The sequence below is a fragment of the Homalodisca vitripennis genome, chromosome 3 (assembly GCF_021130785.1).
Source record: "Homalodisca vitripennis isolate AUS2020 chromosome 3, UT_GWSS_2.1, whole genome shotgun sequence".
NCBI classification, from domain to species: Eukaryota; Metazoa; Arthropoda; class Insecta; order Hemiptera; family Cicadellidae; genus Homalodisca; species Homalodisca vitripennis.
In genome coordinates, this window is record NC_060209.1 from 189,927,283 (window position 1) to 189,942,500 (window position 15,218).

Consider the following 15,218-nt stretch of genomic DNA (forward strand, 5'->3'; position numbering starts at 1 on the left):
TTCACTGCGATACTAGTAGAATATGTCCATTCTACAACAGTCGAAATAGAAGTAAGCTGTGCCAACCATACTCAATGTGTTAAACTATAATACGTTTCTAGCTACAGAATACGTTTATAACATATTCACTGCGATACTAGTAGAATATGTCCATTCTACAACAGTTGAAATAGAAGTAAGCTGTGCCAACCATACTCAATGTGTTAAACTATAATACGTTTCTAGCTACAGAATACGTTTATAACATATTCACTGCGATACTAGTAGAATATGTCCATTCTACAACAGTCGAAATAGAAGTAAGCTGTGCCAACCATACTCAATGTGTTAAACTATGATACGTTTCTAGCTACAGAATACGTTTATAACATATTCACTGCGATACTAGTAGAATATGTCCATTCTACAAACAGTCGAAATAGAAGTAAGCTGTGCCAACCATACTCAATGTGTTTAACTATGATACGTTTCTAGCCACAGAATACGTTTAAAATACATGCACTGCAATATTACTGGAATATATCTTCTAAGACAGTTAGAATAGAAAAATACTTAAACAGAATTTGGACGCATTAATTATCTTTAAAGTGAGGAAACTCACAATATTCTACAACTAAAATACGGTCGTAAAGCAAAAGTGCACAATGTTTAGTATTGTTCTTATCAAGCTACAATCAAGATGGCCACCAATATAGCCAACTCTTAAAACCAAATATTAACTGTGGTTGCATCGTAAAATTTACTAATTTTTAACACCAAAAGGTATTAGAAAATTAGCACTAGTCAAGATAAATAGTTTGTTTTTTTTTACAATTAACTTCAAAGCATCGATGTTATCATAAATAAATTTATGTTAAGCTTCATTATAAACTGCAAATAGTGTGGTTTAGATATATTAAATTATTGTCAAGAATTAATATACGTATTTAACGTGTATACCAACTTTGTATTTTCATTATATAAATTTAGAACTCAGACCTCTCAATCATTAATAACATTTATACTGCAATAAAACTGAAATCAACGACATTGAAATAGATAACAATTCAGTGACTGAGAGAAATGTTTGTAGTTTATGATCAACAAGTAAATGTTAATTTTAGAATCAATAAAATACTCATAAATTTGAAATTGACCCATGTGGTTGGGGTGGGGAGTAAGACATTGAGCTGTGGAGAGGGGACTGTGATGTGGGAATGGTGTTTTATCTTACTAATAAATATTCATGTATTGAATTTTAACAGGATCTCGCACTCTATCAACAGTTATTTTATGCATACAACAAATTCTATTATATTTCAACATGTTAAAATTGTATTTAAAATCAAAGCATTAACAAGAAAAATTATAGAAATCTATTAAATATTAATATTATTTAATACCAACAAAATTTCAAAGAATTGTTAGTATTATAGAGTTCTAGGACCTATATACCTTCATGAATTTTTTTTTTAAAATTCTATGACCACATTTAGAATATAGTTGTTTCGCTTGGTGGAAATGATTGATTATGGCTTTGTGTTATTTTAAGTACATGAGAGGATAGTAGAGCAATAATTGTGGACAAATCATCAGTGGGGGAAGATAATAACAAAAAATGATGGATGATACAATGTTTTTCGTTAAAACATTGGTAATTTTCTTTGCTTTTGTTAATTTCCGAAGCATTTAGAACAGTTGACAAACAGAAACTCAATATTTTTGTTCTCCAATGAACAGAAAAGATTATCTACCATTAATAAAAACAACACAATGTTAGATATTTGAACGTTTTATTATCTTGTTTATCATACACAAACTGTTACTGTTACGAAGTATTCTGAGTTCACTAGCAGTAAAATATATATAAAATATAGTAAAATATATTGTGAGAGTAGTAGGCTACATTTATTAGTCCAATATCATATGAAACAATTCAAATGAAGTTTAATTTAACCTTCAATTGTTCTCAAAAGCTAATGCTGGAAGGGTTAACATACAAATAATATACAAACAAACCAAGACACGTCTAATTATCACTTACAAAATAACAGCTACATCGGTGTTAGCAAAGCAAATAGACTGGAAATTGTAACTTTTAGGTCATTTTCAATTTACCAATGACATACTAAAGCCACATGTACCTGTATATAAATCTTTTGACAATTTATTAGTTTTAAGTACACCATAAAAAAAGACCTATGAATAAATTTGTCATTTGGTACTTCTAAACCTTTCGTTATCCTCACATTTCGAATCCCACCTATGATGAACAATTTTTATTTGGGGAGAAGTTTTCCAACCAACTTAATATATATCTAGGTTAAGGGTCTTATACATCCAAATAGGTCCTCGCCTTCTGTTCTTTAAACCCGATTAAGTTTTAACAATCACTGGTGATTACAATCAATTAAAACTATGTAATTGATGTATAACTTCTGTTTTATTAATTAATATAAATAATTATTTTTACCAATCACCAAAACAAGTGATATAGGTAAACTAACCCTTAAGTATTGGCATGGAGTGTTTTCAAACCCCCACCTTAATAAATCTAGAGACAACCGGAACAGGTTGTGCTTCTCAGTAGTTCCAAGTTAACTCATGCACAATCCGTTAACATGACTGCGGAAGATGCCTTATGGCGCAAATTCTCTGCGCGAGTCGTTAGTCTTACTCAGTACACAGTCACAGTTAAGGTGTTAACTACTTATATTATAACTAGACAGTTATTGTGCAGAAGTTTAATATGTTAATTGCGGCAGACATAAAAAACAATGAAATTGCTAAATTAAACAAGTGTGTGTTATGTTTATGTAAACAATGAGGCATATTTTAAGTTTCCAAAAGATAAGTAATTTTAGGTAAGCAAAATAAAAAGTGTACCATTATAAACCAAGAGAAAATATATTTAAAGTTACTTAAAACATTTTTATTAAAAATCTTGTGTGACAACATCTTTGGTCTAGCAGATCCTTGTGCCTGTAATGGTGTCACAAATAACCACACCAATACTGAAGGGATTATTGATATTGAATCTTGATTGCTTCTGCATATTGACAACAGCAAAACAATGAGAATGATGCAGAGGCACCAACCAGAAAACATTCAATGCTAGATGCTTACAGTATCAAAGAATGTTCACTAAAATAAGGAAACATGCTAATATTGTGTGTGCAAGAATTTTTATTTATCATTAAATTTGGTTATTCAATTATTAACACAGTCCTGTTCATATTCATCTGTTTTACTCAGTTGCATAAATATTGAGCAGAATGATAGCAAATTGTAGGTTTCTTAAATTTTTAATATAACAAACACTAGCTGTAAAAATACACTATCAATAATTCATCAAGAGAATCAATCAATATTGACTAGTATACCTGAAGCATTTAATGGTAAGATGACAAATTTGAAAGCCTTCCATTAGGTGCGGCCTCATAGCGCCACAACAAATGTGTGGCGCTATGAGCTGTGGCGCTGTGAGCGATCCGGCCAAATCTGTGGCGTTATGAGCATGGACCCGATTATTTATTCGGTTGTGTTGGCGCTGTGAGCACTCGACCAAAGAGCATGGACCCGATTATTTATTCGGTTGTGTTGGCGCTGTGAGCAAATTCACGTTGTGGCGCTGTGAACTTAGGCACTATGAGCCACCACCCTTCCATTATTCTAAGATGTAATTCTACCATTTTCTACTCCATGAATTACAAATATACCTCCACCACTATGTAACAATAATCAAGTAATGATGTTTTCAAATATTATACTTTGTTAAGTACCTACCAAATTATTTTTTGAATTGTATACAATTATAGTTTTACCTTTAAATATTTTCATACTAAAGCGTTATTCACAAATGTTCAAAGAAACGTCTGTTTAGTGCCAGAAAGTTAATTTTCATAATTCGAATAGCTAATAGCATTCAGTCACTTTTGGTAGTGAGACAGAGGTTAGTGACATGTCTGACACTATTTGCCAGACATTTGTGATCAAACCTTTTAGGATATTTCATCTGTTACTACCTTGAGGATTGTTTGTAACCAACAGTGTCAGGCTAGTACCTTATGCTGCTACAGCAACCCGCAACGCTAGCCTTCACGACCAGTCCTGAAATATTAATATTTTACGTGAAGTAAATATTCTAGTTCTGTTCGCAAATGCCTCTGGCCAACAATTAGAACTGCGGCTGCACCTTACAATGATGTCGACAAACAAAAATTTCCCAGGTAACACAATTGTAATGGTAATTGAAAAAATAAGAAAGCTTCAGTATGAATGCATACAACAAATACATTAATTTTAACGCCATGTCTTGAAATTCACTACAATTACTGTATCAACTTAATTTTTTTCTGTTGAAAAATATGTAGCCTACTTAGGTATTATACGGAAGCCACTATTTTTTAAAAGTTTTCCTCACCTAAAAACACTACATTATAAAGAAGAGGCTATTTGTGTTACTGTGAAAATTATATGTCATTATGGCAATTGGTTCTTGTTTTTTGCCTCCCGAAAGGAAGCGATGTCAGTGAGAAGGCTACGCAGTTATAGTATTTGTAATAAGCTATAAATATACAAAGTTAAAGTTGTCATTTATGGGCACTCACATGATCTGAGCTTGAACGTAAATAGTATCTCGAGGGATGTTGGCTTTTTACGTCAGAAGTGCGGGGCCACTAAGCCTGCACTGATGACCAAGGGCAATTCCAATCGGTACTTTCCCGACCACAGATCACATGCCAGACCGTCTTGAGATCTGATGTCGGAGAAAATAAATATTACCGATCATAATGACGTGTAATTTCGCAAAAATTAAATAAAGTCTGTTCTTTCAAATAATGTAGTTTTTTAGACCCGAAATAAAAAGAAACTGCTTCCAAAATAATGGCGTCCGGATAATAACAAAGTACTGAAATATATCAACTTACAAAGTGAACATTAGTAATTGCATTTGAAACCATTACAAGTGTTTGAATCACAATTAATTTAAAAAAATTACTTCAAACTTAATAATCTCAAAGCAAAAAGTCATGCTCTATCCAAATCTATTTATTTATATTGCACAATATTCAATGCTTATGGTGGGTATATATAAAACATATAATAATAAAAATAAAATAAATGGGTAGGGTATGATAAGCGGACCCGGTTTTTTATATCAAAATTGGCAAACGATATTAGTTAATCATAACCACCGATATAACCAATCAATACCGATTAATTATTTTGAACAAATAACAACTGAAATAATCTATATCAACAGCTGTAAAGACTTTCAAATAAAACATGTAAGGTAATATTTCAATTTTACATATAAGTAACATTTTATTATTAAAAATGGCAGTCAATATTCGAAAACTGCACGATATTGCTTTGAAAGATGAAAGACATGTTTCACGTGGGTTCAAAATGTTGGACTCATACCGAAAAATCCATTATGTGAAATTTGTGGGAAAGAAACAACTGTAACTGTGAGAGGAGCAAATATGGTAGTCTTCAGTTTTCCTAATTTTGCTTATAATAAATTTGTTTCATCACTGTAAATATTAAATCCATATTTTAATTTAAAACATGATTGTTATTGAGGACTATAGATACTTTTATATCGATTGATAGTCTAGGATTTGATTCGAATATTAGGTATCGATGATTACATTCTTCGATATAAAAAACCGGGTCCGCTTATCGTACCCTAATCAAATAAATAAATAAAATATAATTTAACCTTACCTTATTTAATTTAATTAATCAATCCAGTATAGTAGGGCTATCCATCAAGGTTAGCGCATAACATGGGTTGAGCTTGAAATTAGGTCCTACCCTATCTTGAGAGATGTTTTTCTCTTTCATAAGGGGTGACACCAAAACCCATATCTGATGGCCAGGAACATTTGTGTACAGTATTTCCTTATCTAAATTAATCAATGTGATTTGAGCGCAGGAAAGTACGGATCACAATGGCCTTAGTCATAACTGCAGGCATCACTGATGCCCTCGCCTTCAGGCCACACTTCTAGCCAAAAGTTGAAAACACCTAATGAGATGTTGGACAAGTGCGGCACATGAACTATGGGCATTTTATCATTGCTTGGATCTCAGTTAATATTCAAGTCTTGTTTTTCTCATTACTTTCGTATCAGAAATAACACGTTCCAAGTTATTATGAACCAAGCATTGAACAATTTAAATTGTAAAATTGAAATATAGAAGAAAACCGAATATTACACGTATAAATTTGTACTTTTTCATCTATTTCGTATTTGCAGAACTTAAAATTATCAGAAATATAAGCTAATTAACAATGTTTGTTTTGTAATATACTTCAACAGTAAAAAATTGAAGTTGATACAATAACAATCAAGAGCGGATCCAGTACCGATTTTTGAGAGGAGCCATCTTAGGGTTTATTTTACAATTATTTTTATGTAACAAGGAATCTTAAATGTCAATACGAAAGTTCAGAATTAAATTAATTCATACAGAAGTTTAGTTCATTAAGTCAAGTTATTTTTATAGTTAAAATACAAGTCTTATTAATATTTTCCATAGCAACATATTTTAAAATCTCATTGGGGGACATGGCCCATGAATCCGCTACTGATACTAGTAGAAATTTACCCATTTATGAAATATGTGACAATACTTCTGAGGAAGACTTTTATTCCACAGAACACAAGTCAAGTTTTGTTTAAATCAATACAGCCCATTCATAAGTTGTGTAGAATAGGGATAGGGTATGATAAGCGGACCCGGTTTTATATATAGAAATTGGCAAACGATATTACTTAATCATAACTATCGATATAATCAATCGATGCTGATTAATTATTTTGAACAATTAACTTAAATAATCTATATCAACAGCTGTAAACACTTTAAAATAATACTCGTGATGTAATATTTCAATTTTATATAAATAGCCTAACATTTGATTATTAAAAATGGCATTACATTTTAGAAAACTACATGACAATGCTTTGAAAGATGATAAGACATGTTCTTCAACATGTTGGACTCGTACCGAAAAACGTATGTGAAATTTGTGGGAAAGAAACAACTGTAACTGTGAGAGGAGCAAATATGATTGTCTTCAGTTTCTAATTTTGGTTATAATAATTTGTTTGATCACTGTAAATATTAAATTCATATTTTAATTTAAAACACGATTGTTATTGAGGACTATAGATACTTTTATATCGATTGATAGTCTAGGGTTTGAGATGCAAATATTAGGTATCAATGACTACATTCTTCGATATAAAAAACCGGGTCCGCTTATTGCACCCTATCCTAGAATAGTTCTCAAAAACAATTTTTGGCTCCTTAAAATGTCCAATAGTTCTTTTCATTTCAATGAGGTTTAATTTTACTGTTATTATTTCAATGCAGTCTAAGTAAAACATACATCAGTACGAAAAGTTGCAATGCGATGGTAAACAATTACTGGTACTTTGGGATTATACCGACCACACCCAGACATGAATCGTTATTTCACATTTCGTTTCTACTGATTACTAGATTAGCGTAGAACAATATTTCGTCAATATAAAACAGGAATTGTCTTATCGCAAACACCTCCCCATCCTCAGACAGAGGTCAAAGTCGAGCGTCTAGTAGATAACGTGATTGCAGAGTCTCGCCGCCCGTTCAGCTGGTGCATCGCTTTGTTGTACTTCCGTGTTTTACCTCTACATTTCTCCAAACACAAAAATTCAACAAAAACAAACATTTACCAAACTAAACTTTTTATTAAAAAAACACTCAAAACTTGTTTTTATTCTTGATCACATTCCGCCACCCAAAATGCGAGTGCCTCCGGCCATCAGCGCGGGCTTCGGCAGCACCTTCGGTGCTGCCCCGCGCTGATGTCGACGAAAGAAAAACATCCCTCGAGATAGTACCTATCAGTAAAATATCAAATTCTAGAGGGGCTAATCAGAAATATAAATTGAATTGTAATGGAAAGGCAATGATGTACCGTGCAAATCACGTGATGCCGCGCGGCCTGCCGTAATCAGGATTCTCGAGAAAGATAAGATAACAGCGACAACAATACCGATCACAATACCTGGAAATGCTTGTAAGTTTGTAATTTTGTAATTGAAGAGTTGTTTTTTCGTTCTATCATGTTTGTTTCTATAAATTTCTATTTTTGTGTTCTTCATACTGGTGTGGTCGGTATAATCCCAAAGTACCCAATTACTGAATAAAATAAGCTAATATTATGAATAATTCGTTTTTAAAGCTTATATAAATCGCATTTATATAAGCAATAACAATCGCATTATGACAAATACCAAATATTATACCTTGACTTGATAAAGACAAAGAATTTAATATAACTCATAACACATGTGCACCTAGGGAAATTAAACACAAAATAGTTCCAAGTTGTTACATTTTAATGGCTTATAAAAATTGTACAGTACAAATAAGGTTAATTACAGCCTTCATGTGAAGCGCCAATGTACTTAAGTGTATAAAATGTGATGTAACGTTTCTAGCATATTCTAAATAATAGGCCTGTGTAATTTACAAATATTCTTGATAATATTTTAGACTTGTTAAGATAACATTTTAAAGTATCTTAAAACAGATTAATTTAAGTCACTAAGCTTTGTAAAATGTATAAAAAGCTACAATAACAGCCTATTTTAAAGGCTTATGAAAATATTTATACGTTTTAGTCTTATAATTTATCACATAACATAACTTTGGAACACTAATAATAGTACTAAGGAATACTTAAAGGAACTTATATGTTAACAAGAAAATGGCAAAAATTTTATGGCCTTCATTTTTATATGGGCTTATGGTTTTAAGACATGGTTCTTTCAGGAGATTAATTGTTACTTTACGCAAAAGAAATTTTTATATAAGAGAGCGCCATATGTTAATTTTTAATAGGCCTAAATATTACAACTTTTTTAGGAACTCGTATTAAGTAGCCTAACCCATGAAAGTAGTAAATGAAAATGAGATTGTTTCCTAACACTATCGAAACATTTAATATTAAGAGAATTTAGGCCTTTCTCATTTCCTTATTACATTCATTATTTATGATTTTATTTCTAATGTTCAAATAAAATTTGAGAGAAAAATTAAATTTTAATTAGCCTATGTTATAAAATACCCATAGGCCTAGGCTATTTTAAATTATTCTGCAAGTAAAACAATTACTCAAATGGATTAATATAAAATTATATCATGTCATGAATTGGATAGCTTACAGTTACATAGAAAAATGGCAAGATATATGAGGCAAATATGAAATAAATGAAAACATAAAATCACCTTCTAAGGTAAAACTTTGTAGATCCTGGTGCTAACAATGTCGTCGACAGTTATTACCATCTTAACCTCTTCAGGCGAGAACTCCCTGACGATGGTGGTATCCTTTTCACCTTTCTGAACGTGGATGAGCTTGGTGCCTTCTTGAGTGATGATCGATTTGACTTTCCTTCCATCAGGAGTTTCTTCGTCAAATTCTTCACCAAACTTGAACTTGATTTCAGTGTTCTTAAATGTGGAAGCAGAGGTTAGGGTGTAGACGCCTTCGCTCTCTGTTAGCTCGATAACAGGACTCACACTTCCACCAACTTTTCGTGTCATCCAACCGACACCAAGAGCTTTCATAACTTCATCAAAGTTTTCACTTGATGCTAACTTGTACTTCTTATTCAAAACTGGTGCGAGATCTGCCATGGTCACTAAAATACTGAGTAATTTCCTGAAAACACAAGCAAAGACGCTTAGAAGCCGGTTCGTTCGTTAAATTGAATAGTAGTGACACGAACTAGTGCGCGGTCTGCAGAGAATAAATGGGGCGTGGACTTGTAAAGGAGTGGCTTGCGTTGCGAGTTGCGAACGCTCAGCAGACCGGCAAAACAGACTTGCCAACAGAGTAACAAAAAATGTCTCTAGTAACACGTCTTATACCAGTATTTCAGCCAGTTTACTTGTACCATCGTATAAACCTGAGGATTTTGAGAAATTTTACGCATATCTTATAAAAATCTTGTGAATTTGATTACCAAAAGAAAAAACCGCAAGAGCACAAATAGCGCTCAAGATTAGAGATTCTAAGAGCTGGCATTCAACAACGAAATTGTACACAGTTATACTAACAAAACCAAAGCTGCTTTGAAAATTATAAATGAAAATAAAGGGTAAAATTATAATTGCTAATTATAACGCTTGGTCTCTTTCTCTGCCAAGCATATTATCACCTGACACTTTTAATAATCTTTTAAAAATTCAAATTTTTTTGAATCTGTACAGGAGATCATCAATAATCTACAAGAATTTCACTAAAAATTAGAAGCAAGTTTAAGGAAACTTGGTGTTAGTTTGGTGTTAGTTTAGGACTTGGTGTTAGTTTAGGAAACTACCTATTAGAGAAAGAAATTATGGACCCTGAAAATTAACCAACTGAATGGGTTAGTAATATTGTTATTGTGGAGAAAACACACGTGCCAATTCCTCTGTGTAAATCCTAAAGAATTAAACAAGTATCTAATAAGAGAAAAGTATATATTCACAGATAAGAAGATCTAGCTCCTTCGCTATCAAATGATTTTTTGCATTGTTGATATAAAAGATGGTTATGACATGTGAAATAAGACTGTGAATCTAGCAAACTGTGTTCCTTCGGTGCAGTCTATGGGGAATCGTTTTCTCAAGGCTCTATTGGGACTTTCGTGTTTGCCTAAAATATTCGAAAGGTTGGAAAATAATTATTTTGGGGATATACCCGGCGTATCAATATTTTTGATAATTTTTGTATAGCAGAAAATACAAAAGAGGAAGTCGACAGTATTCTAGAGATAATATTTGCAATATGTAATTTTCTGTTATTTTTATCACAGGCTTTAAAAGTAAACATTTGTTGACCAAAGGTGGCGAAAGAGTATTCCTAGTTGATATTAAATTTAACCAGCAGTGGCTAAATGAGTACTAGGCATTTGTTGTAAGGAAATAGATCCAGTTAGAAAATAAAACAAATCCCATAAATAATTAAATTAAAATAAATTTGGAGTAGAGAAAAAAAAACAGAAAAAAATAAATGACAAATTGTTTAATATATCATATTGCTTTATTTAATATATAGAATTATTGTAATGTTGTACTGTGGAAACTAAACTATTAGCACATTCCATTTCACATTGAAATTTGGTACTTTCTACGCAGTTTGAACTATTACCGTTACTATACTATTATTTGAGTTGTCACCCTGGCCGTTGGGCAGTATTCTTGAGGTGTGTGTGTGTGTGTGTGTGTGTGTGTGTGTGTGTGTGTGTGTGTGTGTTTTAATATTTTATACTTTCTGGTACCCTGGCATCTTTTGGTATACCTGGATTAATATCTCATATCTTGATATGAATTATTATCTTTTATGTTATGAACTCCACATTATAGGGTTATCTTTATGTTAGAATAATAAATCGTAAACTAAAACCCTTTTAAAATTCTTTTATTTCAGACACGTGTTTCGGTATAAACCATCTTCAGTGTGAACATTAACCTCTAACTTTTTTTTTTTTTTTTTTTTTTTTTTTTTTTTTGACTTTAATTTATTTACAATCTGTTTATATACAACAAACAATAAGTAAATTTGATAATAAATCTTAAGGACATGGTTAATCAAAGTTCATTAACCTTAATTAACATAAACATTTAAGAGATTGTTCATCTTTAAAATCGATCAGCTAAGTTTAAGAAATCATGTCTTTTTAGCCGAAATTGATGGTCACTGTTGTCCAGCAGATTAATAGCCAAGTAGTTAGGATGAGAGTTTAATTTGTTTTGATACTTGATGCAGAACTTTGGAATTTCTTCAGTAACAAAAGGGATATTCGTGTCTCTGTGAATGACTTCATTACGAAACATACCATGGGGCCTGTAATATCTTTCGGAGAACTTTAGATTGGAAAAACGCTGTATAATTTCAATATTTGATGTAGAAGAAGCAACTCCCCACAGTTGAATTCCGTACGTCCAGATGGGCTTTAGAACAGTCTTGTACAACAACAGTTTGCTTTTCTATTGATAAATGGGATTTGTTCCCAAAAAGCCAATTTAGTTTTGAAAATTTTGAATTTAATTGGAGCCTTTTGTTCCATATGTGTGGTTTCCAAGTCAGCTTCCTATCGAGATGTACACCCAGATACTTAGCTTCATTTCTTTGAGGAATTTGAATGTTGTTTAAAAAACACTGGTGGACAGGTGTCATGTTTCAACGTAAATGTGACGTGAACAGATTTAGTTTCATTCACTTTAATTCTCCAAGTTGTAAGCCAAACTGTGATAGAATTTAAGTTAGTTTGTAGAATTTGTGATGCTACAACATGGTTGGAGTGGGATGCCAGTACGGCAGTGTCATCGGCGAATGTTGCTGTCAAAGAATTTTGATTAGTTTGGAATGTCTGCAGTGGAAAATTAAGTACAGCACTGGTCCTAGTTACACTTCCCTGAGGTACACCAGAGTTTATTTCATTCAGATCTGAAAAGACAATCATCAAACTTGATTTGAAAATACCTTCGTTCTAAATAAGATTTTATAATGTTGTAAACAGTGTGAGGTAGATGACTTTTTATTTTAAATAGAAGCCCTTCATGCCACACTTTGTCAAAGGCTTGACTCACATCGAGAAATGCTGCAGAAACAAAATTTTCTTGATTCCAAATCTTGCCTTATTATATTAGCTACTCTATGGACTTGTTCGATAGTGGAGTGGTGCACTCTGAAACCAAACTGATGATTGGGAATTAAATTGCATTCAGTTATTAAAAACCTGAAGTCGTTTTAAAAATAACTTTTCGAATAATTTAGAAGGTATAGGTAGTAGACTGAGTGGCCTGTAGGACATTAACTTCGTTTTGAGGTTTTCCTGGCTTAGGAACAACAATAACTTGAGCCACCTTCCATTGTGATGGGAAGTATTCAAGCCTCAAAATAGCATTAAATACGAAGGTAAGAAAGAGTATGGCTTTCCTAGGAAGCTCTTTGTAGTATCTTACTGTTATTAACTCATAACCAGGGGCCTTTTTGGGATTAAGATTTTTAATCTCATCATATATTTCAGATGGTTTAAAGGAGCCAATAGGTAGTGAGAGTTGGTTAGGTGAATCAAGAAAACTCCTTTACAACATGTCTATTATCAAAGTTGTTATCTACTGGGTATGGTTTGAAAACATTACTAAAATATGCAGCAAACAAATCAGTTTTCTCTCTGTTACTTTTCGCCCAAGAACCATCTGGTTTAGATATTGGAGGAATGGGCACTTGCGGTTTCTTTGTGCTTTTTGTTACTTTCCATAAAGAATAGTCTGTTGCTTCAGTTGGGGAGAGATTTGAAGTGAATTCTTGAAACCATATGTTTTTTAAGTTTTTAAGCAAAATCTTTAAACTGTCTTGATGCTCTGTTTAAACATTGTTTTATCTCTTACATTTCTAGAATTTTGCCATATTCTTCGTAAGCGACGTTTTTGAGCAATGTGCTGCTTAATATATATTGGGTTAATTGATATTGCCACACGTTGTATTATTAAGTTCAGGCGTTGCACTCCAAGCAGATTTTCTGAACAGTATAATTAAAAATTTCCACAGCGATGTCTATTTCCTCTCTTGTTTTAAGTGATATATTAAGACTTAAACTGTCATTTAACGTTTCACGAAACTTCACCCAGTTTGTGCCTTTATTCGATAAGGACGCTGCCTTTTCTTTCAATACAAATGATGAACTTATTGATAGGATGACAGGAGAGTGATCGGACGACAAATCAAGAGATGAAACAGCCTCCATATAGTTAGGAGAAATACCTCCCGTAACAAAGAAATCAAGAAGATCTGGAATTTTGTTGGGATATGAAGGCCAATAGGTTGGTTCCCCTGTAGATACGTAACTCAAGTGATTGTCATTCATGCAATTTAACAAATTTCTACCTCTAGGGTTAATCAAACCTTGAACCCCACATGACATGTTTTGGCATTAAAGTCACCACCTGCTTACAAAACGAGGCCCTAAAGTTTCGAAAAATTCGTTGAATTGAAGTTTGGTAATATTGTTGCTCGGGGGACAGTAAACACCAGAAAATGTAGTGGTCCCATCCAGTCCTCAACCACTATGCTTGTAGCTTGAATATGATCTTCTTGAAATCTAGGTTAATTCATAATGTTTTATTTGTTTTTTGATTAGCACAGCGCTACCTCCATGCGCCGTATTGTCAGGGTGGTTTGTAGAATAAAAAGTAAAATTTGGGATTTTGAAAAAATTTAAGTTTGTTAAAGTGGGTCTCAGGAAATTAACATAATATCTATTTTGTGTATTGAAATAAAAAGTTGAATAACTTGGCCATGTCGGGCCAAGCCATTGGCATTCCAGAGTCCAATCCTATAAAATCTATTCATTTTAGTTTTGATATGACAGTTGTCAATAGGTTAATCAAATGTACCTATTTGCTGGGCTTGTTGAGACATCATCATTTCGAACTTATTTAAAAATCCATCAATTATTTGATTCAGATTGTGATTTGCTTCTACATTTGATTGACCTGATGCCACTCTAGCATAAGATAAGGTTGGTGATGCTGGTTGAGGACTGATTACCTGTTGAATTTTGAGTACGAACAAGATATAGGTCTATCTACTTCTCGATCTTGCACTGGAGGAGGAGTGTCTTTTTTAACGCTGGTCTTAGAGGTGGAAAAGCCTTTTTCTTAATATCTTTGTAAATAGAGCAACCTTTATAGTTGGCTGGGTGCTCACCACCACATAATACACATTTGGGGAGGAACATTTACAGATTTATTACAGCTGCTAGTATCATGATCTGAGCCGCATTTTTACACAGCGGTTTTGGTTACCAGCAGTAAGCCTTTGTGTGCCCATATCTTTGACACTTTTCTTGCACTGCACCACATCATTACGTTTGTAAGGGGGCTCAAGTACAATTTTGGCATTTAGTAGGAATTCAATTTTAAAAAATGTCTTTGTTGTTGATGCTGGCTCTAAGTCTACAAAAAAAATTGACAGTGGATCTTTAGATTTGCTACTTCTAAGGTTCGACACATTCCTAACTTTGTGGTTATAAGCTTCTATAGCTGTTTTTAATTTCCTGGGGTTCCGTAGAGAAGTGCATATTCTTAAGCACTACTCTATAAGCTCTGTCACCCTTTATTTGGTATGTATGGAAGTTTACTTTCATGTTAGTTAAATGTTTGACTAATGCGTGGTA

General features: G+C 32.8%; 1 protein-coding gene across 1 annotated transcript; it reads right to left on the reverse strand.

The window, feature by feature from the left end:
- Positions 1-8,366: 8,366 nt before the first annotated feature.
- On the reverse strand, positions 8,367-9,844 carry LOC124357900 (fatty acid-binding protein, muscle-like). Its single transcript, XM_046810012.1, has one exon. It carries the CDS (start codon positions 9,685-9,687, stop codon positions 9,280-9,282), a length of 408 nt encoding a protein of 135 aa, XP_046665968.1. The 5' UTR covers positions 9,688-9,844; the 3' UTR covers positions 8,367-9,279.
- Positions 9,845-15,218: the final 5,374 nt, after the last annotated feature.

Bases quoted from the DNA above. Each gene is read 5' to 3' on its own strand.
- LOC124357900 (XM_046810012.1), bottom strand. From the start codon at position 9,687: ATGGCAGATCTCGCACCAGTTTTGAATAAGAAGTACAAGTTAGCATCA.